This window comes from Seriola aureovittata, chromosome 14 (assembly GCF_021018895.1).
Source record: "Seriola aureovittata isolate HTS-2021-v1 ecotype China chromosome 14, ASM2101889v1, whole genome shotgun sequence".
Classification (NCBI taxonomy): domain Eukaryota; kingdom Metazoa; phylum Chordata; class Actinopteri; order Carangiformes; family Carangidae; genus Seriola; species Seriola aureovittata.
This window is the reverse complement of record NC_079377.1, coordinates 5,054,321-5,082,261: the sequence shown is the minus strand read 5'-3', so window position 1 is coordinate 5,082,261 and position 27,941 is coordinate 5,054,321. Positions and strand designations below refer to the sequence as shown.

The 27,941-nt window shown below is 39.8% G+C and overlaps 2 protein-coding genes across 3 annotated transcripts; one reads left to right on the top strand and one right to left on the bottom strand.

Moving 5' to 3' along the window:
* Positions 1 to 55: 55 nt before the first annotated feature.
* blnk (B cell linker) lies at positions 56 to 22,474 on the top strand. Of its 2 annotated transcripts, XM_056395934.1 has the most exons (24): positions 56 to 225; positions 502 to 564; positions 10,061 to 10,107; positions 13,355 to 13,420; positions 13,980 to 14,026; positions 16,011 to 16,054; positions 16,137 to 16,254; positions 16,572 to 16,675; positions 16,820 to 16,892; positions 16,983 to 17,066; positions 18,077 to 18,102; positions 18,190 to 18,218; positions 18,312 to 18,368; positions 18,470 to 18,497; positions 18,598 to 18,649; positions 18,851 to 18,911; positions 19,019 to 19,046; positions 19,156 to 19,186; positions 19,656 to 19,731; positions 19,871 to 19,899; positions 20,081 to 20,136; positions 20,232 to 20,315; positions 20,428 to 20,583; positions 21,951 to 22,474. In XM_056395934.1, exons 1-24 carry the CDS (start codon positions 157 to 159, stop codon positions 22,065 to 22,067), a joined length of 1,545 nt encoding a protein of 514 aa, XP_056251909.1. In that variant the 5' UTR covers positions 56 to 156; the 3' UTR covers positions 22,068 to 22,474. The 2 variants fall into 2 exon arrangements, with proteins under 2 accessions (XP_056251909.1, XP_056251910.1); XM_056395935.1 differs by lacking the exons at positions 56 to 225; positions 502 to 564; positions 10,061 to 10,107 and adding an exon at positions 12,918 to 13,072.
* LOC130181606 (uncharacterized) lies at positions 22,431 to 27,941 on the bottom strand. Its single transcript, XM_056395933.1, has 3 exons — positions 27,834 to 27,941; positions 24,692 to 26,935; positions 22,431 to 24,510 (listed from the first exon to the last, which is right to left on the bottom strand). Exons 2-3 carry the CDS (start codon positions 26,910 to 26,912, stop codon positions 23,849 to 23,851), a joined length of 2,883 nt encoding a protein of 960 aa, XP_056251908.1. The 5' UTR covers positions 26,913 to 26,935; positions 27,834 to 27,941; the 3' UTR covers positions 22,431 to 23,848.

Genomic DNA, 27,941 nt, shown 5'->3' with positions numbered 1-27,941 from the left:
GAGAATATCTTTTGGCTTTAATGAGGTGACCTCCCTGTGCGTACTTCGCCCTGCTGAAGCTGGCTGGTGTGTCAGTGCCGTGACGCGTGACCGGTCAGTCTATTACTGTACTTCCAAAAGCTCACTCCTGCTCTGAGGTTCCCCGTTGAGACAGAAATGAACCTGCCGTCCAGAGAAGAGTGCGAGGGGTGGGACCAGTCGCAAGTGGCCCTCTTTATGTGCAAGGTGAGTACAAGATGAAATGAGGCACTATCAGAAAGCCAGTGGATATTATGGAGGAGTGTTGACCTATTTTCTCCTGATTTAAAAGTTCACTTCTTCAGTAGTGGATGATGTTTGACAGCTTCTCATCATGCACACTATACACATTGTATACAACTCCAGCGAGTGTTCAAATAAAGTGATCATGACAGGAAGTGTTTTGGAATTAAATTCAGTAAATCTGTGTTTAAATGTAAATGTCAATTCAGGAAACTGAATCAATGTGTTTCCTGCCCTCAGAACAAAATGCAAGAATGCGCCAGCACTGTAAAAAGACTGAGAATTAATGGACAAAGACTTCTGGTGAGTCAATCTCTTGCATTTTTTTCTTCTTTCACATAAATTTTCCAGAAAACACTCTTTCCATCCCTCTTTGCCATTACATAATCTGCTAATCCAGTCGGGATCAGATCGGGGCTGTGGTTGTGTTCAATTTGTTATTCTAATTACATCAAAATGGACAAATCCTCCCAAGCAATCATTATTATTATTATAATTAAGGTATTAAAAACACCAGAATAATTACATTTCCTGGAGTTGTTTGTGCCTGTTTCGCTAAAAATAAATGAATAAATTAATAAACAAAAACTGAATTTTCAATGCCAAAAATTTGGTATGATTTTCACTGTTATTTTAGTTTATTTTAAGTCAGTTATGTTTGGAGGAGTAGATACATGAATCCTAAACCTTTAAATTTCTATTTCTTGAATAAATTGATGAATACATTTTAGATTGAATGAATCCTAAGCAGTAATATATAAATCTACAAAGTTGACAAACAGAGGAGAGTTTACAGGATATGAAACAGGACTAATGCAAACCCCCTTGCTTGGATTACTTCACATCAGTTTGTACTGAGCGATCCCTCTAATATGGAAGTAAGTCAGTTGCAACTTCTGCTTTGATATCATTCTCACTGCTTTGTCACATTATTCCACATTGTATGCACGATCTCTGAGGGCTGACACAATGAGTGCAGGTGAAAGCTGTGTGTGTCTCAGTTTGGGAGAGAGAGTGAGAGCTGTGAAGTGAATCAGGGGCCTATTAAAGCTGTGATCCCTACTTATTTCAGTTAAGTATCATTAAATCTGCTTCAGTCATGAGGGAGAAGAGGATTTTATGCAGTGAAATAGCTTAAGCACGGCTTTATAACTTCTTAATTTTTAGTATTTTGAGGGGCGTAATGATACCAGAGTAATGCACTCCTGTGCATTGGCCTCTCTCTAGAAGCATTCATTCATTTGCATCTTTTTAGTGGCCACTTATAAACACCTCTTGTCACTCTGACAAATGAAAGCTTCAATCAACACCTCTATTCATTCATCACTGACCATGAAGTGATTTCATTTCAGGTGGGACATTGCATCACTGAACTACTTCCCCCTATCTCTCACAGGCTATTCTTCTCCCAAATATGCTCACTGTGGATTTTTACAAGTCAAAATTATGAATGTTTCAGAGCAGAGGCTTTGATGTGCAGGATCCCAGTGCAGAACTGAAAAATGCACATACATACAATATGTGTATTGACTCATAGATGCCATAGCTACAGATCCAGTCGGTACACCAGAGCTTTATTAAGCCCTTATAAGCACATGCTCAAGAATATTTCATAATGGCCGCTCAGCCGACCACACACACACACCTTCAGTTTAACCAGCTACAGACCTGTAGAGTATGGCTGTATGGATTTCACTGTCCACTTCTTTAGTCCAGATTCAAATATCTCAGCAGTTATTGAATTGCCAGGGAATTTTGTAGAAACATTCATGGTCCCCAGAGGATGGATTATACTAATTCTTGTGATCCCCCGGCTTTTCTTCTTCCACCACCATGAGTTTGACATTTGAGATTCAGAATGAAATATATCATCAATTATTTGATGGATATCCTTGCATTTTGCTGCACATATTCTAAGTCCATAGAGGATAAATTCTGATGACTATGGTGGGTCCATACCTATAACCTATTCATTCAATACTACGGACTCATTATTTTCTGGTTGTAGCCACACTACTAATAGTGTGGCTTTATGGATGGCAATGTCAGTCAGACAGTCCACCATTTGGCCAAAACTAAAATATCTGAACAACGATTGGATGGATTGCAGTGAAAATGTGCAATATTAGTGGTACCTAAAGTATCTACTGGTACATTATGAATAGGTGATGCATTAATGAGGAAACATGAGAAACTGTCTCCACACCACCGTCAAGTGAGAAGTAAAAAAAAAAGAAGTCATTGCAGCTAGAATGCTATCAATATAACTGGTAGCTGTACTATGACTGCTACAGTGGCTTTGAGAGCTCAATGCACTGCAACTCACATGCTGCAAATACTCCCAACACAACCAAATACAGAAACATGCTACATGCTACACACTACATGCTAAACAACAGAAGTGCTTCCAGGAGGCACAAAGAAGTGATGAACCAGGCTGTTGTTCAGTGCTTTGTGACTTGTAGAGTTAAAAGCATTGGACAACAAGTGCGTCCCAGCCTGGTTCACTGTATTGCACTCTACTGGTACTATTAACATTAGCAAAGATAGTATCATAATGTCACACAAGATTTGAAGCTGCAGTTGTTTCAGATATAAGTTACTGAATGTTATGGAGGCACCACAGCTCTTCAGAAACACAATAGTTTCGCTACAACCATCAGACAGCACAACTCACTGCACACACAAGACCTATATAAAGCCATTTACAGTAACAGATTAAATGTACATTTCTTAAATGTGAACACACACACACGTTTTCCCCATTGAATTTAAATGTAATTAAATAAACAGTTATTATAATAATACTGAACTCCTTAAACTGCTACTTTTATAAAAAACTGTTTTAGTTGTTAGTAATTGAAAAAAAACTGTAAACGGACAAAGGGTCTCTGAATCCCGAAATTGTATCTGGCTCTTCTTCTTAACCCCTGGCACAGACTCAAGGCCCCAGCCCTGCAAGCTTAGGCATTGGAGGACCTCACACCTGGTCCCTACACCAGGTTCTGCTTCTCAACCACTGGCAGTTTTTGTGTTTTTGATTTCTCACATCACGGTGGTGTGGAAACAGTCTCACATTTTTCCTCATTAATTCAAAACCTGTTCAAAATGTTCCTGTTGATACTTTAGTTAGGGATCCAAGGAGGGGTGCTTAAGTGTGGGTACACATGGAGGGGGACTAATTACTCCCCAGACCTGGGAGGAAGGAAGAGGGTGTTACTGGGTGGGACTCACACCTGGTCCTTGTATTGAGCTCTGTTTGTCAACCCTTGGTACTGTCTCCAGACCCCCAGCCCTTGTTGCTTGGGCATTGGAGAGTCTCACACTTGCTCCCTGAACTGGCCTCTGGTTCTCAACCACTGGCACTAGCCCCAGGCAGCCAGCCCTGTCTGTGAGTGACTGGGAGGGCCTGCTTCATTAATTAAACAACATGAGAAACTGTTTCCACACCACCATCAAGTGAGACAATGAAAAAACTAAAGCCAAGAGTTGAGAACCATAGTCTGGATCGGGGAACAGGTATGAAACCCTTAAAACTCAAGCAGCCAGGACTGGGACCTTGAGCCAGTCCCAGGGGTTAAGAAGAAGAAGCTGGTATGGTGACCAGGTGTGAGACCTGCCCACTCTAAAACAGACAGGGCCTAGACCCAGTTCCAGTAGTTGAGAAACAGAGGTGAGTTCAGGTGTCAGGCCCTTTAATGCCCAATCAGCCAGGGCTGGGAGCCTGTAGCCAATGCTAAGGGTTGACAAGCAGAGCCCAATACAAGAACCATGTGTTAGGCCCTCCAAGTCTAAACCCCAACTCTTCGTCCCTGGTCTGGGCTTTCTTTAATCCCTCTCCATGTATACCCACAATTAAGTCCCTCTCCATTTTTTTGGTCACTTCAGGCCTCTAACCTGGTCCCTGAACCAAGCTCTGGTTTCTAAAACCTGGCACTGGCTCCAGGCTGCCAGCCCTGTCTGTTAGGGACTGGGGGGGCCTGCTTCATTAATTAGGAAATACAGACCACTAACAGGTGAGAAAATGAAAAAAATAGTGCCAAGAGTTGAGAACCAGAGTCAGGATCAGGGACCAGGTATGACAACCTTCATAGCCCCAGTAGCCAGGCTCGGGGCCTTGAGCCAGTCCCACAGGTTAAGAAGAAGAAGCTAGTCACAGAGCTGCTAGCATGACTGACTCCTGACCCGTTAGGAGGGCTTAGTCTTGTTAGGAGTTGCTCCTATAAACTATTTATTTATACAATGTTTATCTGTACAGGGGCAAGTACAGTACAGTTGCATGATCCAATGCCACATACCACAGTATTTATAGCCTAAGGTAGTTTGCAATGTCTGTCCATCAATAGGCATTTAAAATACATAAAACTCAACAATGAAATACATACACACACAAACAATTTAAAAACAACACTATAATAAAAGTAGCACATAAACCACTAAAACATAACAATATATAGTTGACTTGATGGATTACCTGCCAAAATTATACTCTAAAGAGAAAACACTGAGTATTATTTGTGATTTCTCTCTTTGTCCTTGTGTGTCCTTGTACTTTGTCTTTAATACACATACATCTTAGAAAAGTTTTAATATTTAATCATCAATCTGCATTCTCACAGTTTTTTATGTTTTAACATTTTTAGCTCTAAAATCCATTACTCTAAAGACATTTGTCAGTTCGAGGCAAGTTTTATCTCGGCTTTTCTGTTGATGAAGTGCGTTTCAGTAGGTGGTGCTCTTTACTTCTTCAAGCATGAGTGTTGCTGCTTATTGTAATTATCCAGTTCCTCTTCTGTTTTTTGGCAGAACAGAAAAAGAGCAGACGTTTTTTCACAGTTGCCTCTAGCAGTGAAATGTCACTTTCTTTTTCAGGAGGGTTTTACAAGAGAAACTGTAAACGCTTTGATGCTTCAGTATAGATCGAATCAATGCTGTGTTGCAAAGCAGTGTGAAATAAAACAGATATACTTAGGTGTATATTTATATAAGTTTTTTTTCTTCAAAAACCTAAAGCCACCCTCCACTCTAAAATGTGTTTTGCTTACAATTAGCTTGGATGTTTGCGCTTCACTGCAGAATGATGTGTGTGCAGAGTCTGTCACTACAAGGCCATTTTTACAATCTCTGAAGGGGTAAAGTTTGTTAAGACTCACGTACAAACAGGATTTCGTGACATCGCAGCTGCTTTGGAAACCATGCAAGCAACTTATGCAAGTGTGATGTTGAAACCTCTAGTGCCCATGTCTGACAGAGGGCTTTTCAGTGATGTAGGAGACAGTTTGTAATTAAGTTTTCTGTGGAATAATCATATCAGACACCAACATGAGAATATTTCTATGTCTAAAAATATGTCCCGAAAGAATCTTTATACCATTAATGCATCCCTTTGAATTTGATATATATACATGATCACATTATTCAAACTTATGCTTGCTACAAACGCAGCAGAAAAGGAGGAGGAATTGTTTATACTGAGTTGTGTTTGACTCATCAGGAGCTCCACTCAGCATGTGTCTAAGGGCAGAGAGGGTCTGAATGTCATCCAGAGAGTGTGCTGCTGCTGAGCTTTGCCTTTGGCTTACTTTGCATATTCATATGATGTTTATACAGTAGATGGAGCAAAGGTCATAAAAACCTTACGTAAATAGATACAAGTAAGTAGGCAACACAGATCTAAACTGCTGTCATAAGGCAGCATCAGGTTCTGCCTCAAATGCATCCTCTTCACATCACACCTACAATGTGTCCTCATCAGTTCAAAATTGGGGGAGAAAAAAAACACAATCTAATTCTGTCTGAGTGGTGGGTGGCGATGTACTACAGTGTACTACAGTGTGGATAGGAATGACAGTCAGCCAGCAAAGCAGAGATAAAGGTAATCTCCATCTTTTTGATGCCATGTTCGATCACACAGGTAGACAGATTAAAAGAGACATGTAGTAGATCAAAAGAACTGTCAGCCTCCATCTCTGTGATGCTGCGGCTGGTTTAGAAAGTCACTTTCAACGTCTGTGTATGACATCAACACTACAAACAAAGGCCACTCAGAAAAGACAGCCTATGCACACATCTATTGAAATAGAAATCACATGATTACTTTGTTGTTGGCATCAGACGTATACAGAGGAATGCTTGAAATACAAATGATATGTGCTTTATGGGGACGTTTTTTATAAATGTATATAGGGTATAGTTGAAAAGAGAGGGAACAAATACACTTTTCAAGAGAGATTAGTTGTTAATACAGTCCCAACTTCACCCTCACTAAATCTAATTTGAATTTTGACATAGTTCCCTTGGAGAGGAAAAAGAGAAAAACATTATTCTTAAAGGAACATTATTCTTAAGCCAGAATTATCTTGTAACACCTGTAATTTTGGGACATTTGGTGTGGATATGTGAACATGTGAAAATGACAGTCATGAGACCTTGCACAACTGCTGTGAAAGAACCAATGGTAATTTTGTGGGCATGTAGCTGCGAAGCTGCTCTCTGTATCGTGAAATGAAACTCATTATCAAGGAAAGCATTAACAAATGTTCCTCATGTCTAACCCTCTGCTCACTGTTTGCCATTCCCACAGCAAGTCACATGTGAACAGAAACAAAAAGCGGTCATTCATGTGCCTGTTTTTGGCTGAAAGTGAGATATCACACTTGGTAATGTACCTTAAGCTTTGGCAGCTGAACACAGAGAATATGGGCCTCGGGTCATCTTATATGCAGAGATGACAGCAAAGACGTCTTTGAAACTCAAGGAAATAGATCTGTCCAATTGCAAATCCATTCTAATGTTAGCATATGGAGTAGGCTATATTAGGTTGTTTTGGAAACCATAATTTAAAGGAGCTTTTTGATGGTTTTGGTATTGCTTTATAGCTAACGTTAGCATTAGCAGCTGTTTAGTTACCAGTCTAGAAGAAATGTTGTGAGTTCAGCATCAAACTTTATTCCTTCCACCAAGAGCTGTCTCTAGCAACCATCTTACTGTGCTTCTATTTCTATCACTTCCTTTCTTCTACTGAAGTTAGCATGCTAACCAGCTAGCCCCATCTCATCACTTTCCGTTACCAGGTCACTGTAGTGCCCAGGCTGCCCTGAGGGAGTAGCGCTGCTAAGAGGACGTTTTATAACCTCTTGTCTTGTAAACGCAACAGTGGCTGAAGTTACGTCCAAGCCTGAAAGTGTTTTTACCCATGCTACAAACGTATCTCTATGGTTGGCAATGTTGATGTAAGCCAACAACTTTAGTACCAATTGAAATATCTCAACAACCTTTGGTTGATTGCCATGAAATTTGTTAAACATTTCATGGTGCCCAGAGGATGAATTTCCTGGACCCAAGCAGCAGGTTAAATTTATCATTTGTCCAATTAGTTTGTTTTGTTTAGTTTTGAAAAATGGAATCTGCAAAAGTATTTCCAGTAGCCTTAGAGTCAGTTTTTCATTTCAGACTTGCCTGGAAAGTATTAAATGTTGCATTTTGTTGTACACATGAAAGTGCTGCAAATAAAAGTGAAAACAGAGAGCTAGAGAGATAAGAGTATCCTATTGTTTAGCCCATTTAATGAGTTGAAGATGCTTTGTATTCCTGATAGCTTTAATTTCCCTCTGTTACCATGCTGGCTATTAAACAGGCCGACAGGTTGGTTTTAACACATTTCTGACTATGAGATTAGTAAAAACATTTTCACACAAAAGTCAAATTTCATGCTGAGCTGATTAAAAAAAAAAAAAAAAAAGTGGAAGGGAAAGCAGCTCTTTTGGTGGAAAAAACTCTACTTCAGATTTAAAAGACAAAGATGTTGCTCCAGATGGGAGTGAAATTACAGGAGGACCAGCAAGGTCCACATAAAACTAGTATGTTATTACAGCTGCAATTAATTCTGGGGTGGGGGTGGAATATTACCCACATATTCATTCCGGATGGGATTAAAATCACTGACAAGTGCAGGTGATGTTAAAATCAGCCCACCTGCACTATTAAAGGAAGCAGGAAAAGATATAAAGACCAATAAAGCACACATTCAAATAATCTACAGCTCTATCTATATCACTATTTACACAGATCACATCATTGACTGCAAGAAGCTAAATAATAAAACTGTGTCCACATATTAATTGGAAGTTCTAAAAACGTGTAAAAATTAAGACGTGATTAAGAGCGTTGTTTCACTCTACGAGTGAGGGTGATAGTACAAAGGAGAGGCTGCAGCTTGTAAAACCGTTGTGTCTCATTCGAACAAGCACAGACAATCCTATAAATAATTCAATGTGGGAGCAGTGCCTGAGTATCCACTGGGGCGGACTATTTGATATTTCATTCGGTGTCAAAAGGCTAAGTCTGATTTTATACAGATAGGATTTTTTTCCCCTGTAAGCCAGTGGGATGATCAAGTGTGTATCTGTGAGGCCAAGGTTCAGTTCTTTGAAGGAGGTAAAGCCTTTCATATTAAGTGATCTCACTCTGATTTACAAATGATTAAACAACAAGTTTTTAAAGGGGGTTTTCACTGTGCTGTGGGCTACAGCAAATGCATGCTTTTCTTGCATGCATATTCACACACTAAGGTAATGGATTATCAAGCCTCCACCACCCCTTCACACCCCATGGAATACCTCTAATAAATTATAAACAGCTTTGAAAAACTACCACACAATCAACTGTAGGCATCTCAAAAGTACATTACACATGTTTCACAGGAGACACCGCACATAAAGAGCCATCCATACATTATTCATATCTCAATTAACTAGCCATATTAGACCCGTACCTCACACATTAACCTCTCCTAACAAGCTTTTATCCATTTGTTCATTTGACACATTACAAACTTAAAAGAACAATAAAGACTTTTACAAACATCTGTTGTCATGGATCTTCATCACGTTACGACAAATATAAAACAGAATAGCGACAGAGCAAGTAACGACCTGGAGCAATGAATTATGAATGAAGAGGGAAATACATAATTTAGTGGGATTTGTTGCATATTTTATGGTAATCATTTTCCTTTCATTTATGAATCTGAATTGCCTTACTGTAACACAGACATTAAAATGCAACAAAAAAAAGAAATTACAATGCAGTGGGTAGTCAGTTAAACTTTTTTAAATGTTTGATGATTTTTGTGAAATTGTGTAATATGGTGATGTGTTTCTTGGTTAGAGGAGAAAACTCTTCACCTGAAAGTCAGCAGTTTTTATTCAAAAAAGGGAAATAAGGTCAAAGAAAATATAATACATGTCTTTATCTGTGCTTCTCTTTATAGAGATTGTGTTTCCTGTTTTTTCTTCTTCTTCTATATAACACTTAGCTTCATTGTTGTCTTGAATAAATGAATAAAGACAGATTTGGCTCATTCTCCTGTTTTTGTATCATCAATGAGCTCTTGAGCAAGGCACCCAACCACCAACGTCTCCATGGAGGTGCTGCAATATCTGACCTACAAAACTGAAGTACTGCTAGGTATTATTATAATATATGTATGAATTTAATGTATGCACCCATCTCTGACCCTGCATCTCCCATATTAGCTCCCCAGAAATAAAATGAGGGTTACAAAAAAAAAAAACCGTGCATTTGAAATGGCCTTTAGTGAGATGCTGCCACCTCCTGCTAGCTAGGAGGTAATGCATTTCTACAGCTGCTACCACCACTGCTCGGATGCATGTATTTAGTGAAGGTGACACACTTGCAGTATCATCTCTGCTATAAGGAATGTGAACTCTGTGATCTCTAATTTATCCCCAGCTTGTCACCGTGTGTTTACACTAGACTTTCTCTGATGTTTTCACAGAACCTGTCTGACAGTGACATGAGCAAGTTTAGTCTCATCCACCAACCGTAAGTAACACCTCTATACCGCTGTCATCACACACGTCAATCATACCCCACAAACCCAGCAATTCTTTTCTTTTGTTTTTCTTTATTGTACTGTGCTGTACTGGGTACTACGTATTGTATCATCTGCTGCTGCTGTCATGAGAGTGACACATTTCAGGAGCACAGAAGTTACTGACAAAACATAGAATGCTCCTCATACCGATTGGGATTTATGTTCTTTGTCATTATTTTTATTTATTTATTCAATTATTTATCTATTTTTAGTACTGATTTAGTATTTGAGTAATTTAAATGACATGATTATACATGAGGGCAATGTGCTTTAGGTCTACAAACCTCCATACTTCCAATACCATCCAAACCTTAATACTTAATAACAGGATACCTCAGAAATAAAATTATAATGTGCGTGTTTGTGTCTGTACATGCAAATAGTTTGTACATGTGTACAACACATACAGCTGGATTTGTGTGTGTGTGTGTGTTTGGTGTTTGTGTGTGTGTGTGTGCGTGTGTGCGTGCGTGCGTGCGTGCGTGCGTGTCTATGCAGATGTGTGTAGAGAGGTTTGCCTGTCTGACTGCACCTGCACATTTGTCAGCATGTTTGTTCTTGTTTGTGATGAATGTTCCTGTTCATGTATCCCCACGTGTATGCATGTTTATGTGAGCGTGTGTGTGTGTGTGTGTGTGTGTGTGTGTGCGTTTGTCTGTGTGTCTGTGTGTGTGTGTGTGTCTCACGTAAACTGACACTTTTAGATTGAAATGAGTCAGTCAGTCGAACTGGCACTTGGCATTTTATATGTAATATTTATAATTGATATATAATTAATAAGGACATTTGTGTCTGAAAATGCACCTTTCAGCTAAAATATGATGAAAGTAAGATTCAGTGTGAATTTATAGTTTAACACAAATTAAAATTATTACGAAATTAAAATTTTAATTTTTACAATGTAAAAATGAAAATCCATTTCCAAATCCATTTCACATTTTATCATATATGAGGTAAGATTTTTCTTTTGAACTCACTGAAAATTATTTATTTATCTTATTTTAATCTTGACACTAATGGTGGATTTTGATAACATCAGATTAAAATTGCATTTAAAAAATGTTGCACAGTATATCTTGCACATATATGGCAAATTAAATTTCGCTCAATCAAATTCTTTCAAAATATTGTCAGTCCAAAAGTCAACCCATACTTTCCTCTTTGAGTTCCTGTTTTTATGTGATTAATCATACACTGGTTGAACCACGAGGTCACATGTTATTTCTATAGCATAGTCTTCCTGGACAGTTGAACTCAATGTAGAAATTTACCTTTTGGAACAACTTGTGGAACAAAGAAAGAAAGAATGAGCTGGAAAACAAAGTTTAAATTTCACTTATAAGCATACAGGTGTCCTATTCACATTCATTTCCTGCAGAGCAGCTCCAGACTAAGTGCTGACTATAGGCTTTTTTTTCTTATGAGTCATGCACAGTTGGTGCCTTAAAAATCCGCAGTATGGACTTTTTCTCACCACAGACAACATATTTTGTTCGTCACTTCTGCTGTGGTTCACTGTGATTAGAGGTAGAGCAGGAATTTATCAGACATGCTGATGTCACATGTTGGTCTTTCCTTAGTTATGAGGACACTTGTTGACATAATGCATTCTGTAGCATCTTACCCTAACCCAGCGGTACCCAACCTTTTCCGACTCGCGGTGCATTTGAAAATCTCAGAAATGTTAGTGACCAACGTCGGAACCCATAACAATACAAGTGTCCCATGTGGTCCAGTCAGCGACAACATAAAAGGTCCTGTGACTCCTGTCATAAGCTTATCACAGTAATAGGCCTTAATATTAAAAAAAAAAAAAACAATGAAAGTTTTTTTAAAACATTATAAAGCTGTTCAAATCATTTCATCTTCAGACATTTAAAAACATTACTTATATTTAAATTTTTTATAATTACAAAAAACTGTTCCAAACTATACTGTTTGGTATTTTGGGAAAGTGAAGACATTTTTGGCTGTACTGTTTGGTGCAGTTTGGTACTGATTTGGCGGGCCATTTGCAAAACCCTCGTGGCCCTTAGGTTGGAACCACTGCACTAATCTCAACCATCTTAATGAAATGATCTAAACCTTATTCTAACCTTAGCCCCAAAACCAAGTCTTAGCCATCAAACAGCCCCTTGAATTTGTGAGGACCAGCCAAAAATGTCTTCACTTCCCCAAAATCTCTTCACAACCATAATCTTGAACCAAAATTTGTCCACACAACCATAGAAAGATATGTACGCACACACACACACACGCTGTAATAGATCATCTGCCTGCTAGTGTGACAGGAAAGGTTGCGCACTCTCTTATTCTCCATATATAGAAAATCCTCAGGATTACAACATGGTACTTTCCATGACTGATCATGCATGACCTTACACATAGACCTGTTTAGAGTTAAAAGCAGTCATGGACGTCCAGCAGCAATAACATCAGAAATTACAGCTCTGAGGAAGGAAGCTTTTAAAATGCAGTTATACAGTTCTTTGCAGATGATAGTACGTTCTGAAATGAAAATAAACACAGTGTGATCACTGAAATCTGTGTGTGTGTGTGTGTGTGTGTGTGTGTGTGTGTGTGTGTGTGTGTGTGTGTGTGTGTGTGTGTGCGTGTGTGTGTGTGTGTATATGTGTGTGTGTGTGTGTGTGTGTGTGTGTGTGTGTGTGTTACGGGGGTGTGGAAAAGAGAACTGATTTTTCTTACAGAGGTGAAAAGAACAAATTCCCTCCCCTCTATGACAAAGACATGACTTCTAGCCAAACACAGCGTTCATTTAAGTTGCTGTCAACAATGTGGTAGTACAGGCTCAACGCACGCCACGAATGAGAACCAAAAAATGCAAACTTTCGCATTAAATATGAATATGGATACGTTAGGTAAACTTGCTGCTCCTGCCACAGCAAAGATTCGGTAAGAGTTTCAATTTTATTTGAATTTTTCTATCCATGTGGACGATGACACGCTGTCAGTTTTTGCAAGTCCTTTGTAATAACTGCCGAACTGTGACTACATTTGGTGCTTTGGCAACAAAATAAACCACAATTTCTTACATTTGTGCAGCACAGTGTTGGAAAAATCTGTTAACATTTCACCACAGGCAACAAAAGGGTTGAAACCTGGGCCGCTCATAGTACTACAAAATTAATTTCCTTGTTTCTAAATGGCTGTACCAAATTATTATGTGTTTTCCAGGCAGCTTCAGAAGATCGTTCAAGACATCAAGAAAAACGATGGCAGCTTACTGAATAAACTAAGAAGGTCAGTGTCTACACTTTCCAGATCTTTACTGCTATATGCTAATATTATGGGGGAAAAAACACAGGGTAAATTCATATGTATTGTTAAGTGAAATACAAACCTTGGGAAATTTGTTGATCTAAAAAATCTCCAATACCGTGTGTATACAGTATGTATCAGTGAAGAATGTCAATTCCTCTTTCACAACCGTTGAAATAAGAGAGAGAGACCCGCAAACCAAAAATAACTTCAACAGATGTCTGTTATTTCACTTTCCTTTCCTGAAATGATTCCCCTGTAGACATATAAGGACAGATAGTGTAATGGCACTGAATTAATTCTCAGACTGGAAAAAATGCACATCAGTCACCTAAGTACGCTTATGTGAATATAGACAATTCACACTTTTACAGCACAGGTGTGTGCTGTGATGTATGGAAATGAAGTGTCAGTACTCAAACATTTACACTCTGATACTTGATATCTCAACATCTTATTATTAGAATTGACATCTTGTATTAATAGTAAAGGGATGTGTTCACACTCAAATCACTGTTGTCAAAATCTCTTTATCTGGCAGACTGAAAAGCAAACCACTTCCAAAGGTACCTGCGCGAGATTATAGAGGTAAGAGCTGCGTCTTCATCACTGCCTGGAAGAGTACAGAGAAGTTTTACAACAACAATGTTACAACCGAGTCTCTGCAACACATGTACAGTATACAGGAGAAGTGTAATGATTTTTCAAACTCACACAGATCACCATATAACCAGCAATTTTCCTGGTTTTATCCAAACCTAACATGACGGAGTCTCTTTACTGATAACAAATCACTTTTATCCAGAGATTGTTTAAATTATACTCTAAAATCAAGTACAAAGTGTTATTAAAGATATACTTAAAGTATCAAAAGTAAAATGACTCGATGGGCAGTATATTATATTATCAAGTCAAACTTTATTTTCTATAGCTCCAAATCATAACAGAATTTTTCACAGGGCACTTTATTATTGAGGTCTAGACTGTACTCTCTATAACATGTACAGACATTCAGGATATGAGCAAGCATGTGGTGACAGTGGAGAGGAAAAACTTTTAACAGGCAGAAACCTTGTGCTGAACCAGGCTCGGGGGGGGGGGGGGCAGCCATCTGTCTTGACTGGTTGGGCTGAGAGAGAGGGAGAGGTGAAACGAAAACAAGAGAGGAAAGCGAAGGAAAGAGAGAAGGGGAACAGAGAAAGACACACAGCCTGGACGCTGATGTGCTTGAGGGAATAAGCAAACAGAGTTAGACAGATGCAGCGTGTTTTTCAGAACGCTGACAGTCTCATCAGCAGGACAACATGGACTCTACTGTATTCACTGGGTTTAAGTGGCAGAATGGTAACAGGTACAAAGTCTGTGAACACTCAAACAGGATAAGGTGCTAACTGATGATGATGTGTAAAGGTGAGGCTTCAACAGTGTCAGACAGTCTGATATGTAGGCAGTGAGATTGTTCCAGAGGAAGGGGGCCCCTCTGCAGCCAGCAGACGACCGTCTTCTGAGAACCCAGAGAACGAGATGGAATATAAGGTTTATGGTTTTAAGCACTTTAAAGTCTGATCCGACGTGGACAGGGAGCGAGAGAGAGAGAGAGAGAGAGAGGCAAATTGGTGTAATGTAGTATTAGTATTAGTATTAGTATTAGTATTAGTATTAGTATTAGTATCAGTATTAGTATTAAATTAATAATAATAAATAAATAAAAATACTCGGGTAACTCAAAATTGTAACAAAGTGTAATAAATGTACTTCCACCTCTGGAGAAGATGATGTGTGTTGGTGCTGAACTGAAAAAGACTCTAAAATCACTGAACTGAATTGAGGAAAATTTTGATTTGATAAGATTCTAATTTGTTGACTGAGATACTTCTGCCTGTGACAATCACACCGTGTAAGCTTCATATCAGCACCGTGGTGTTTACATTCACAACAGCCTCAAGAGCTGTTGTTTTTAACTGTTGTTGTTCATTCACTTTATTCACTGTTTATACACTTAATTCATCATTAATCATTTTTCATTTACTTCTTTGTCTCTGATGACTTGTCACTCCACATTCTTTCACCCCATTCCTGCAATGACACATGGGAAACATGGGATTATAAACTTCTGACTGATCAGACTGTTTTAATCAGGGAACACGTGGAGAACCACGTTGAACTTTACCACAGTTTCACCCTGCTCGCAGCTGAGCTTCAAGACAACAAGTACATGTAACCACAGCAGTTCCCAGATGTTGTTTTGAGGAACGCACTTTGCTTAATTGTGTCAAGCTCCTGTTCAAATTGGATCACACAAATTGCAATAAAATCACATGTCGAGAGGTTTTTCAGCAGTTGAAGAGGTGAGGAGACACGCTCTGCTGGTTCCTCAACAGTCCTGCTGAGGCTTTGTTTTGAGATTACTTATAAACCTGCTCCTATGAATTCAATGCTGCTCTTTAATATGTTTTTAACAGCTGGATGTGATGAAATCCACTATTCAGATATCTGCTTTTACATATTTGAACCCATCTACGGCTCATATTTCCCTCTTTGTAATGAAACCCCTTTAAATCTCTTTTCACAGACCATGACAGGGACAGTGATGATCAACTGTCTGAACCTGATTATGTAAGTTGGAAAAAATGTAAACTTTAAGTAATTCAAACAGTTGTTTTTGTTTGTTTGTAACATTGAAGTATGTTGTTTCCAGGATAATGACACGTATGAGGATCCACATGAGAACCAGGACGACAGCTACGAGCCTCCACCCAGCCACAGAGCCCTCCCCTCAACTCCCTCTGCTTCCATCCCAAGGGGGGAGTACCTCGGTCAGTACGGTCGTTTCTGCACGGCACGCTATTTACTGCTTTTTATAACTGAAACTTTTTTGTCAATATGAATATGTTGAGTTTTTTTTTATTAATTCCTCTAGTGCTCAATCTAAAATTTGCATGTGTTGAGTTTCTATGTGTTTTATACTTTCTCCTTCGCAGTCATCACTCCCTTCTTGCAGAAGTGGAATTGATTTATTGAGCCTCTTCAATAGAGACACTGTTCATCCAAAGCTGCAATACACAGAGGGCTTGTGAGTAGTGCTTTATGCAAATGCTGATGTCCTGTTTCTGCTTCTGCTTCTGCTTTCCAGACAGCTGCCGTAACCGTCCCAGCCGGCCACCCAGGAAGCCCCTCCGCCCAGCCAAAGCCTCCAGACAACTGCCCCCTGAGCCCACCCACACTGGGACCGACGAAGTAAAGCGGCATTTAAACTCAAGCTTACATAAATTTGTACAACAGGCTTATTTGTGGATAACATATCCTTAGTATTGGTAAATAGCTTCCATTGCATATTAAATGCAGATGTTGCTCTTTTTTTCATAATATGTTGCTTTGCAGGAAGACTATGTCAGTCCAGACGGCAGCAATGATGACGACAACTACGTAGAGCCTGCAGAGAATCCACCTGCCAGTAAGATACACATCCAAACATAGAGGAAAAAGACTTTTGGGAATAAAATATGTGAAATAAATGAATAATTCTCTGCATGCCTCTCCTCAGATCATAAGATGCATGTTGGGAGCAGAGCAGGGAGGGACAGACACATGTTGCCTACACCCTTACCAGAACGCTCACCCAGTCCCGGTAGGTCACCGGTCACTACCCTGTGTCGAATGTACAGTGGGGTCCAAACCTCTGACTCCACTTTCCCATTCAAGTGAATACTGTACTAAAGAAACTGTGCATGATATAATGGGGTGAATGATTACAGTTGATTAGTTGTGAATTTGTATCTCCAAGTAAGGTGATGTCAGGACAGTTAGAAAATAACATGGATTTGATTGTTTGGAAAAGTCTGTCATCACTCACTTTAGAATGAGGATGCTTTTCTGCAAAGTTTGTAAAAACTTGACATTTGGAAATATGTGTTTAGTGGTGAAGGATAAAACTGTTAAAATTAGTCTAGAGATAAATTTACAGCCACACTGTAATTACTCTGTGAGGCTGTGTTGTTGAGATTTACTCAAAACCAAAAATGTCGACCAATGATTGTCTGTACAAAATTTTGTGCAATTCCAAGACATGGTGTAAAAAGTATCACATACAGGATTGTAAAATGAAATCATTTTATGGTCACGGGAAATATTTGGTTATACTTGAAATCTAAACAGGCAATCCACTGAGCATAGAGTCATCTTCGATCTGGAGCTTTAGCTTATTTCTATAGCTCTAAATAATTTTACAGGCTGCGGTAATACCCACTATAACAACTGAACACATTATATATATAGGCTACAGTGTTTGTTTTTTCAGATCTGTCCTCTAATAAACATAAAACAGTTATTTCTAAACCAAACCAATTACCCTGACCTTTCATAACTTTGACCCAAAAACATTCCCATATACAATATATTCTATACTGCGCTCCCTCCATCATTTTCATTATGTGGAGTCTTACTGCAGTATATAATATATCTGAGTAATAGCTTATATTATGCAAACCCCCCTTTTGCTTCCTTTAAAAATACACTACAGTGAGATACAGTCAAAACACGCCCTCAGCCAGGTACTGATGCTGTTGCACTGACAAAAATGCAGCAGCAAATGGAGGCGTTTGTGGTTCTGCCTAATTTTGGCTTTGGTTATTTTTTCAGATTTTTATGAAGTTCCCGACAAAGAGGTGAGCTGTTACAAAATTAACAAGTATTTTTAAGGGGCTTTTATATGTGGAATTAAAAGCTGATGACAGTTTATGGTTTCTTTACAGGAGAGCTCATTATCTCCTCTAACAAGCAGGTCAGTCTTACACTTTCAGTTCATTCCTTCAGTGTGAGATTAAAGCTTCGACAAGACTCTGAAAGAAATCATTTGCTTGCATCTACCTTGCAGGCTGTGTCCAATCCCCACAACACAGTCACACTCTTTACCTCCGATACCCAGCCCCAGGTACTGTCTGTTAGAAAGGTCCCAAAAAGATCATTTTAAAGTTATTACATTGTTTTTTTTTCCCATTACTACACTAACAATGAGTTGTTGCTTCTTTTTAGAGTGAATATGAGGAGATCTCCCACTCCTGTAAGTGTTGACAAACGTACAAGATTTCATTTAAATGAGGTGTTTGATCTGCGTCGCATGTTCAGGAGGACCCTGACTTCTTGGTTTTGTGGTTTTGCAGGTCCAGGAGCCCACAGGTGACGACGAATACGAAGTTTGCGATCCAGATGATAGTGAGTATTAAATCAAACAACTGTTCTCCTCTTGACTTGCGTACAGAGCTCTACCGTGAATCATTCAAGTCTGGTGTGCCATCTAGTGGCAAGCCAGCGGCACAGGAGTATTAGATTCCTCTACAGTCATAAAAACTGGAAGTTCACCTATATTTAAATTATTATTTATTATTTATAATTATTATCATTATGCTCTTCTAGGTTCCCGTCCTAAACCTGCAGAGGGTCCTCCTCCACGTCTACCCAAACCTTTGCCCAGAGAGTAAGCACCACTTGTCTAACATTTTTCTGATTATATATAAATATAGAGAAACCTGTTTAAATTAAAACGGGAATAAGTGGATGTCTGATCATCTCATTTTCTTTCAGGAGGTCACCAAAGCCCCCTCTAAGGCCGGTAAGGTCACTGTATTTTACTTTGGACTATTAGATAAATCTTTCATATGATAAACTAATGTTGAATGATGCTAAAAAATGTATTGAATTTGACTGTCTGTCTGTCGCAGAAGCCAGAATCAAAGCCAAGGGAATTTGAAAGTAAGTGTTAACATTCATTTGCATTTTTCGTCGCACCAGAGCGAGCCTTTATTAAACGGTGGACAATCAGCCAGTTAGTGCCATCTATTTCCTGTGACTGATCTCTTTCCCTGAAACCCACATTAAAATTTGGCCAGCATGCATTTCATTTACTCTGTGTGTAATACTGTATACAATAATGTGGCCGAGTTGAACACTTGATGCCTCGATGATGATCTAATTACACACATACCTGTACGTACATATGCTGCACTTACGTACATGCGTTTATTTATGTACACTGATGAGTTCAGATGAAATAGAAGTCATTACCACTTGCGGATTTTCCACATTAAATCTATTCCAGTTAAAAGGGGGTGAATATGAAGTATAAGCTTTGAAGCAACGGAAAAACCTATTTACAGATTTCATGTTTTACTGAATAGTAAACATACTGTAGATTAATTAGTGTATGTCTGGATTTCCACAGGCCAAACGCTGCCTGTGATGCAAACTGACCACAAAGTTCCTCCCAAAGCTTTTACACTGGACTTTAAACGACCAAAGTAAGAACTGCAACATGCAGTATACTGACACCGTGCATTATACACTGTTAATGCTACCTGAATTAGAGAAATTGCCTATAATCACAGCTTTGTGCTGTGTATTTACTGCAGTCTGTTCTGTTTGTGGTTTCTATTGCAGGATTCCTATTCCCCAGTTTACCTCCCTCAGTGAGTACAGCTCCTCGTGTCTGTGTGACCATATGCACAGGACTTTTATACATTAGCATAAAGTGACATGAATTTAGACACAAAATCTTTGCATATTTATAACTTTATGTGCTATATTACTCTAAAAGCTACATCATAACAAAGCACCATAATTATAATGTTTGTGTCTCTAATGTCCCAGGACCAACTGACAGACAACGTGTTTCTGCTGATAATGGGCCACTAGACGAAGATAAGGTGATGCATATAAAACATGACATTGTAAATATGAATTAAATGACTCAACAAATTATATTATGTTAAACATTCTTCTGTTTCCCTCGGACTCTCAGGATGCAGATGTCTATAACAAGCCCTGGTATGCTAGTGCATGTGACCGCAAGACCGCTGATGACGCTTTGCTTCGCTCAAATAAAGTGAGAATCCTTTTATTTACTGTTCTTAATCCAACTGAGCATTATGTGGATTATTTCCCATGACCCCCCCCTGCTGGGTCCGACCGTGAGTGCTTTGTGCTTTCTGTTTCAGGACGGGGCGTTTATGGTGAGGAAGAGCTCGGGCCAAGACGTACATCAGCCCTACACTTTAGTGGTGTTTTACAAGGGCAGAGTGTACAACATACCAATCCGCTTCATACCAAACACTCAGCAGTATGCACTGGGAAGACAGAAGAGAGGAGAGGAGGTAAGAGTGGAGAGGGTTTCATTTCTCTCATTTCGACTTTGTGTGGCGGTCGCTGTGGCCTCCAGTTTGGTCTACACCCTGGAGTTTGTAGGGTTTAATCAATGCTTTGCCCGCATTGCTTTAAGTATATACAAAGAGCCGTGTTTACTTCTGTCTGGGCAGTTTCCCCTGAGTAATAAAGTTTATACAAAAGGTGGGAGTAAAGTTTGACTACGGCTGTTGGTTTATAAGTCCATTAAAGATGTTATTATTGTTTGACTATAGTGGTATTAGATTTCCAAATAAAGTTTAGGATTGAGTTATATGCAGGATGAATAGGCTTTGAAATAACAGCTCAACCATTGGACACTTAAATCCATACTAATGTACTGATACTAATGTCACTATATCATCACCTCCTTCAGGCAAGGGAAGGTAGGTTTTACTGCATGTTCTGTCATGTAAGATCATATCCTCACCTGCACAATAGGGTTTTTCACAATACACATTTTGACTTGTCATAGCAGGAAAAGCACAGGTGTAACTCAGTGTAACTAATAATATTACACCATTCATTTCCCACTCAGCTATGACTGTGACAGTGGCTGGACACTGACAGCTGTGGAGTCCCATAGTAGTTGTTTTCACATCTGTAAAATGGGACGAATCGCATTGTGGGGCTCTGAGCAGGAAATCATGAGGTCGCTATATCGAGCACAAATTTCACTCTCAGACTTTGCACGCTCAAATGAGAAGAGGAAATATGGCGCACATACATAGTAAATAGGACGAGACAGCATGAACAACACCAGGACCCTAAAACTGAAGCAGCTAAATGGAAATCAGCCATCACTGATTTTAACGTTTTGAATGTTGAATGCTTTTTCCTAATGTCACTTGTCAGGATGTGTTAAAAAGGCCTTCATCCAGTTCTTAAAAAAAGGCTGTTGAAGTTGGGATTTGAAGAGTAGATTGTAGTAAACATTTGAATTCTACATTAAGTTGTTCTTATGTTTCTTCTGTGTTCCTGGCAACACTGAACACATTTAGATACTGAGCATAGGAAGGCTGGAACTCATGGGGAAGTGATTCAGTTTTTTTATCTAAATATAATCAAAAATCCAATAAAAAATAAAAAGGAACACAATTTGTAGTACTCAGGTCTGCTAAAAGAAATGGTGATGTCACACACAGACAATGTAACTGTCATTAATCACCTCAACCGTTCCTGGAAGGCAGCATAGAAGCATCCCGTAAATCAGCTTTCAAAATAATTCAAAAAAGCTTAGAGCAACATTTGGAAAACATAAAATTTCAGCTGATTAACTGAATGTGATCATTTTCAACGGTATTCAAACGACCAACTCCTCCTCCTCCTTTTCTTTCAGTACTTCACCAGCATCTGCCACATCATTGAGAACCACCAGAGGACTCCTCTGGTGCTGATCGACAGCCAGAGTTACACCAAGGATGCCACCAAGCTGTGCTACCCCACGAAGCCTTAGACGAGCTGGTGAACAGCCGAGCGACGGGGCTCGTGCGTACGGACCTGCTGTGTTTACTGTCAAGAGTGTTTACAGAACTGATCATGTGATGCTTTTCTCCACCCGCACTGTTAATTATTCGAGGTGCTGTTCCCAGGACTGTACGCCGGACTTGCCTGCACTGCTGGCCATGCAGAGCTCAAGTAGCACTGACTCAGACGACTTTTTAACTCATGTTTTATTAAGATTTTTTTTAATGCTCGTCAGTAAAAAGTGTATTCAAATTAATGCAATGAAGAACACAGTGTTGCTGTAGCAGAGAGAAGCAGGTAGACAAAATAATCCAGCAATGACAGCAGTACTTTAGAGCAAAAAAACACAAAGTTGTATATTTTGTTTTAATAAAACTCTTTTCTTGTGTTTCATCACTCAGCTCACATCTTCAGTCATCACAAAAAAACAACCAGGAAATGACAACAGCTTCATTTATTCTCCGTTCAACAAGTAATGCTATCATACTCATGCACATCGGTTGCATAAAAAAAACTCCTAGGCACTTGGTGAGAATTCTCTGGTAATATTTTACAGTACCTCTAGCTGGACTATATACAATTATAAATCTTTTATCTAAATTGAAAAAGTATATATATATATATATATATGTATAGATATATACATATACAGCGAGTTACTGACACTCCAGAGCCGGGGATACATGCACAATTTAGGTACATCTGTCCAATTCTCCTCGACTGACACACACATACAGAGGAGCCACAGTTCCCTTTGCTGTGAATACTGAGGGATCATGGCAGCGTAAGGAAATGTTTAGCCACAGTAGGACACTGGTTGAGATTGTCAAAAGGCTTAGGCCTGATAAGGTGAGGTAACAGGAAATATAAATCCTCCTTTCATAGTGCAATTAAAAGATAAGATTATCATTTCAAGTCAAACGAGAGGAAACTCGCTGAGAAGAAAAAAATAAAAAAATCATCCAGGCCTCTTAATCTTTAAAAATCCAAGTATTTGATCTACATCACAAAACACCGGTTTACGTTTTAAAATTAATCGTGTCTAAAGGGATATCTGCTTCCACTGAATGAATGCATGAAAATATACCTACTACAGATTTGTACATAATTCGTTGTAGTTTATACAAAAGTTGTACAAATCCATTGATTCATCCAAAAGCATAAAGAAAAGTATATAAAGACTAAATCTAAGTTCATAAATAAATGTTGAATAAAACAGCTTATTGTCCTTTTTTTTGTTTTTAAACACAGTTTTGGTATATCTGAGTAACCTGTGGGTCTCTGCGTCCCATTCCAAAAACATAAATATTATAGCTACCACACTGTATAGCCTACCCGTACATAAACTGATCCATAAGATGGTATGGCAAATATACATGACAGTGTTCTATACAAGATTCCATACGACAGTGTACTTAAATCACCTTAAATAAAGCTATTGCGTAGACAAAATACAAAAAAATACATAGAACTAAATTGTCAACACCACATCCATGTGGCTGTAGAGAGAGTTTATATCAAGCTACTGGGAGAGAGACAAAGGTAAATGTTTAAATTACCCTGAGAACATGAATCCTCCAGGAAGCATGACAATGATTTGATTCTCCTCAAAAAAACAAAAAAAAAAACAACACCCACTCTTTATTAAGACCTTAAAAAACTGAGGAGACTGGATAATCACGGTTTCCATTATTACTTTGTTGTATTGCAACGTCGTCTTATTTCCAGACTAGTTTTTTTTGTTTGTTTTTCATCCAGTGTGTGCGACATTCAAGAGTTTTCACAGTTTGGCCTTTTCCACTCCATCAGATGTCGCTGCCGATGGACCATCCACATTTCCTGACTCGCAAAGACCCTGCCACAAAACCAGCAGCGAAACTTTGTTGCAACGTCCCTGCTGGGAGAGACTGCGCCCACTACTTCATACTTCTTCCTGCTCAACCTGCGAAGTTTCATCTTCAAAATAAACCTCTCCTGTACAGAGTTATTACCCAGCCGCAGAGAGTCAGCTGGGGCATCTGTTGGGTCATTTGTCTCAGGGACCTCGCTGTTCATGGATGAGAGAGCTTTCAGAGTCCTGCGGGACAGCATGACCTTCTGCACCTCTCCTCTGTACCTGTTGACGACCTCCATGATCCTGGTCACCTCAGGGATGTCGGCATCTGGATGATTTAGCACCACGACAGGCTGGTCTCCCGCTGGACGCTTTACCAACTGAGATGGATTTATGGCTACTAACTTCAGGGTCCTCTCTTGGTTTCTTGGGGCCGGTTGCCACCGATGCCCAGAGGCTGGTGAGGGCTCCTGTTGGATGGCTTTCCCCACAGGCAAATGGGTGCTGCTCAAGAGGTCTGGGCAGGAGTCTGCAGGCACTTCTGTCTGTCTCTGATCTAAACAAAGAGCAAGACTTGGATCTTCCAGATTTAAATTACCTGTAAGATATAAAATGAAAACACTCATTTCAAAATGCTTTAAAAAAAACACAAACAGCTTATCTAGTGCTCTTAAATGTAAATTTTAAATAAAATGTTAAAATGCATGTCAAGAAAATACCATTGCTTGTTAAATCTTTAACCATAATGTCCGTGTAGAAACTATAATTTGCAGTCTTACCCTGTGGTGTAATAACAGGTTGGGAAACAGGGGAAGACTGTGTGTAACTGCTATGAGGAGTCACTCCACCAGCTGCTGGACTCCTCTTATTGTCCGACACATGGCAGTCCATGCCACTGCCTGATGTATGGAAGGGTACGTTCTTGGGGCACATCTCTACTTCAGCTGTCGAATTTGACTGTCCTGTCTTAGCAGCTGAACTTTTCCTGTCAACCTCTGTTTCTGAGAACTTTTGCGACCTCTCTGCGTCATCTCGTATTTCTTGATGAGTCGACGGCGAGCCTCCGAACATGCCAGGCTCATTTTCGGCCATATTTTTAGACCCCGATGGCTTTGCGGCACAACCAGGGATGAGCTCTTCCCCTGGTTTCGATTGCAGAGCTGAAGTGATGCCTTCAGTAGGATCAGTCTTGGAAGCTTTGGTCCATTTCTTCTGCTGAACCTCTGTCAGCGGCGCATTTTGAAGAAGCTTTGCTGTCGTCTCCATTGTTCTATGAGGACTTGGCAGCCCATGATAGTCCTCCATGGCACCATCTCCTGATGGAGACAGGGAGCTTTGTGACACCCACTGCTTCTCCTTTACAGGATTCTTCTTCAAGACTATCTTTAAGGGCAGTCCTGAAGATCTTTTATCCACTTTTTTAGATGCTGTCTTTCGTTTCCGTCTTCTTTTCCGTCTCTTATTTTTTGGTAGGACTTTATGAATGGATGTCTGCTCCGCGCTCTCCTTTTTCAGCTTCAGCTCACTGGAGATATTAATCACTTCTTCATGCATAGGCTCCTGGTGGTTTTTAACATGTTCCTCAATTTCCTTATCAACCTTTAATTCCTGATTCTCTCTGTTTTCCTGCATTTGAGTGCACTCGGATGCCTCACTCTGGGCTGACACTGAGACATCATTATGTAGTTTGGTTTCAATCTGTGGACAAGGTATATGATCGTTCAAATTTGACTGACACCCATTTTGGTCAATGACACCCCGGGTATCATCAGCAGCACTTTCGGGGAAAACGGTTTCTTTATCTGATGATGTCATCCTTTTCAATCTTTTGGCATAAGCAGCACCGTGCTGAGCTACAGTTATCTTGTTCTTGACCGTGAGGACAGTGAGATCCGATGAGTTCGACATGATGCCATTCTCCGACTTTGGGTGAAGATTCACTTCTTGAGGGACATTTGACAAAACAGTCTTAAGAGCCTTGGTCCATTTCTGGTCACCGGTTTCCCCGGCAACAGATTTCATCAAAAACTGCTGAGTCTCCTCTAGTGTTGTTTGTGGATCTGACAGATGGCAGTATTTATCCAGGAATTCTCTCCCTGGCAGAGACAGGCAGTCCTGTGTCAGCCAGCACATTTCCCTAACTGCACTTCTTGTTAATCTAGGCTTCATTTTTGGGATTGGGTCATTTGGTTTCATTGCTATGGAATGAAGCTCCTTCTTCTTCTTCCTCTGATTACCATTCTGGCAAACATGGGCAGCTTTAATGTGCTTAGTAATCAACCATTTCTGAGACGCCTCATAGCCACAGTGCTGACAACATAAAGTCTGAGTGGTTGCTTTAGGCCCAATCTGTTTCTTGTCCTTCGTGGGCGGCAACAGATCATCATTAGCTCCTTCCACGCCCAAATTATGCACATATATGTGTTCTAAAAATACTTTAACGTCCTCTGTGGAGAATCTCTGACACATTTCACATGAATATTTGCCATTATGGCAGTGATAGTTAGTCAGATGTGCACTGAATTCTGGCCATGTGCGTTGAACGTTGTCATTACAAATGCTGCAACTAGAAAAAGTGTCCTTGTGGCTTAACAGATGAACCTGTAGACAGGAGAAGTCGTGTGTGTTAAAAGCACACATATGACAGGAAAAAACTGGTGAGCTCCCTCTGTGTTTTTCCTCAAAGTGTCTCACCAAATCTTTGGGAACATATTCCAAGTTGTCCCTGCATTGAGAGCATGTGAACTTAAGTGTATTTCCGCTGTCGTTCGTCCTGTGCTTAGCCTGCTGTGCTTTCTGGGGGGTCTTCTTTGATGAAGGCCACACTTTGCTTTGCTCCCATTCTTCTGCTATCTTCTTTGGTCCACGCTTATCTTTACTTTGCATAGTTGGGGGCTGAACGGCGGTCTTCCTGAGGTGGAGCCGTTTGTGCCAGTTTCTAGTCCTCTTGGTGAAACGGTGTTTATTATCTCCTGTGGAGGTGGCTGCAGAAGTATCCATTGAATCCGTGGGATTTCAGCTTTCTGAAAGTGCAGAAAAAAACACAACTAAAAATAATGCAGCTTCAAGATGAATGCAACAACTCCGAGTGCTGGTTTCATTCACTTTTGTCATGAAATGCTTTGAAAAGACCCAGCATGTTCTGTTTGCTAGACTGCAGTTACACACTAAACCCATAAACAGAGGCTGCATTCACAGTCCTACTCTGCATGCTATTTTACTCTAAGTCCACCTGTTGCTGGCCACGGTTCAAACTGGCTCTGCGTGGATATTAATTCATCACACTCCCATCAGGTATAAAACAAGGAACTTGGATTCTTATCAGCAACCAGGTGCAGGAAACTGCACTTAAGCTCACCTGCTCGCACAGTAGTAACAAACTTCATACTCCGCTCAATACACAACTAAATGTGCTATGGTGCGAGGTGCGACTAAAAAACACCAAAAGCTAAGAAATGCACTGATGAAAATACTTATATGACACTTGGCAGTACTTTTTAGCAGCAGATTAATCGGCGAATCGTGCGGCCATTGTGTAGTTTGACTTGACCACAACAAAGTGATGAGACTGCCTTTGTAACGAACAACAAACGCCTTGGGAATAGTGAAGTTTAGACAAAACTATCACTCTGTGAAACCGTAAAAGCCCCTTTTCCCCTTCGCACGAAAACACACGTTGTTACTAAGTAACCGAGCTAACTGCTGTAACGTTTTCTGAAATAACGTTTGAGTGATTTGAATTAACGTGACGCACAAGAGCTTAGAAAGACGAAATAACTTGAAGAGTAAAAAGCGTGGCGACAAAGTTACACCAGACCCGTTCTTTAACCTTGCATCGAGTTACTGCTGCAGCTAAACGCACCGGCTGGTGTAAATAAATAATAAAGCTGTAGTTCTTTGTGTAGTTGTCTCGGTTTTTACCTTTTCTTTTGTGGAGAGCTTGACAGCTCAGCGAGTGGCAGCCATGATGGTCTCATCCGGGGATTACAGCCTCTGAGCTCCTTTAGCCTTTAGCTGGTGCCTCTGATA

What these genes read in the sequence shown, in the direction of transcription:
- blnk (XM_056395934.1), top strand. Translation starts at nt 157, where the DNA reads ATGAACCTGCCGTCCAGAGAAGAGTGCGAGGGGTGGGACCAGTCGCAA. An exon ending in AGAACGCTCACCCAGTCCCG is followed by an intron (nt 17,067 to 18,076) that starts GTAGGTCACCGG and finishes TTATTTTTTCAG; the next exon opens with ATTTTTATGAAGTTCCCGAC. An exon ending in CCCAAACCTTTGCCCAGAGA is followed by an intron (nt 18,912 to 19,018) that starts GTAAGCACCACT and finishes ATTTTCTTTCAG; the next exon opens with GAGGTCACCAAAGCCCCCTC.
- LOC130181606 (XM_056395933.1), bottom strand. Translation starts at nt 26,912, where the DNA reads ATGGATACTTCTGCAGCCACCTCCACAGGAGATAATAAACACCGTTTC. An exon ending in ACCTGTTATTACACCACAGG is followed by an intron (nt 24,511 to 24,691) that starts GTAAGACTGCAA and finishes TATATCTTACAG; the next exon opens with GTAATTTAAATCTGGAAGAT.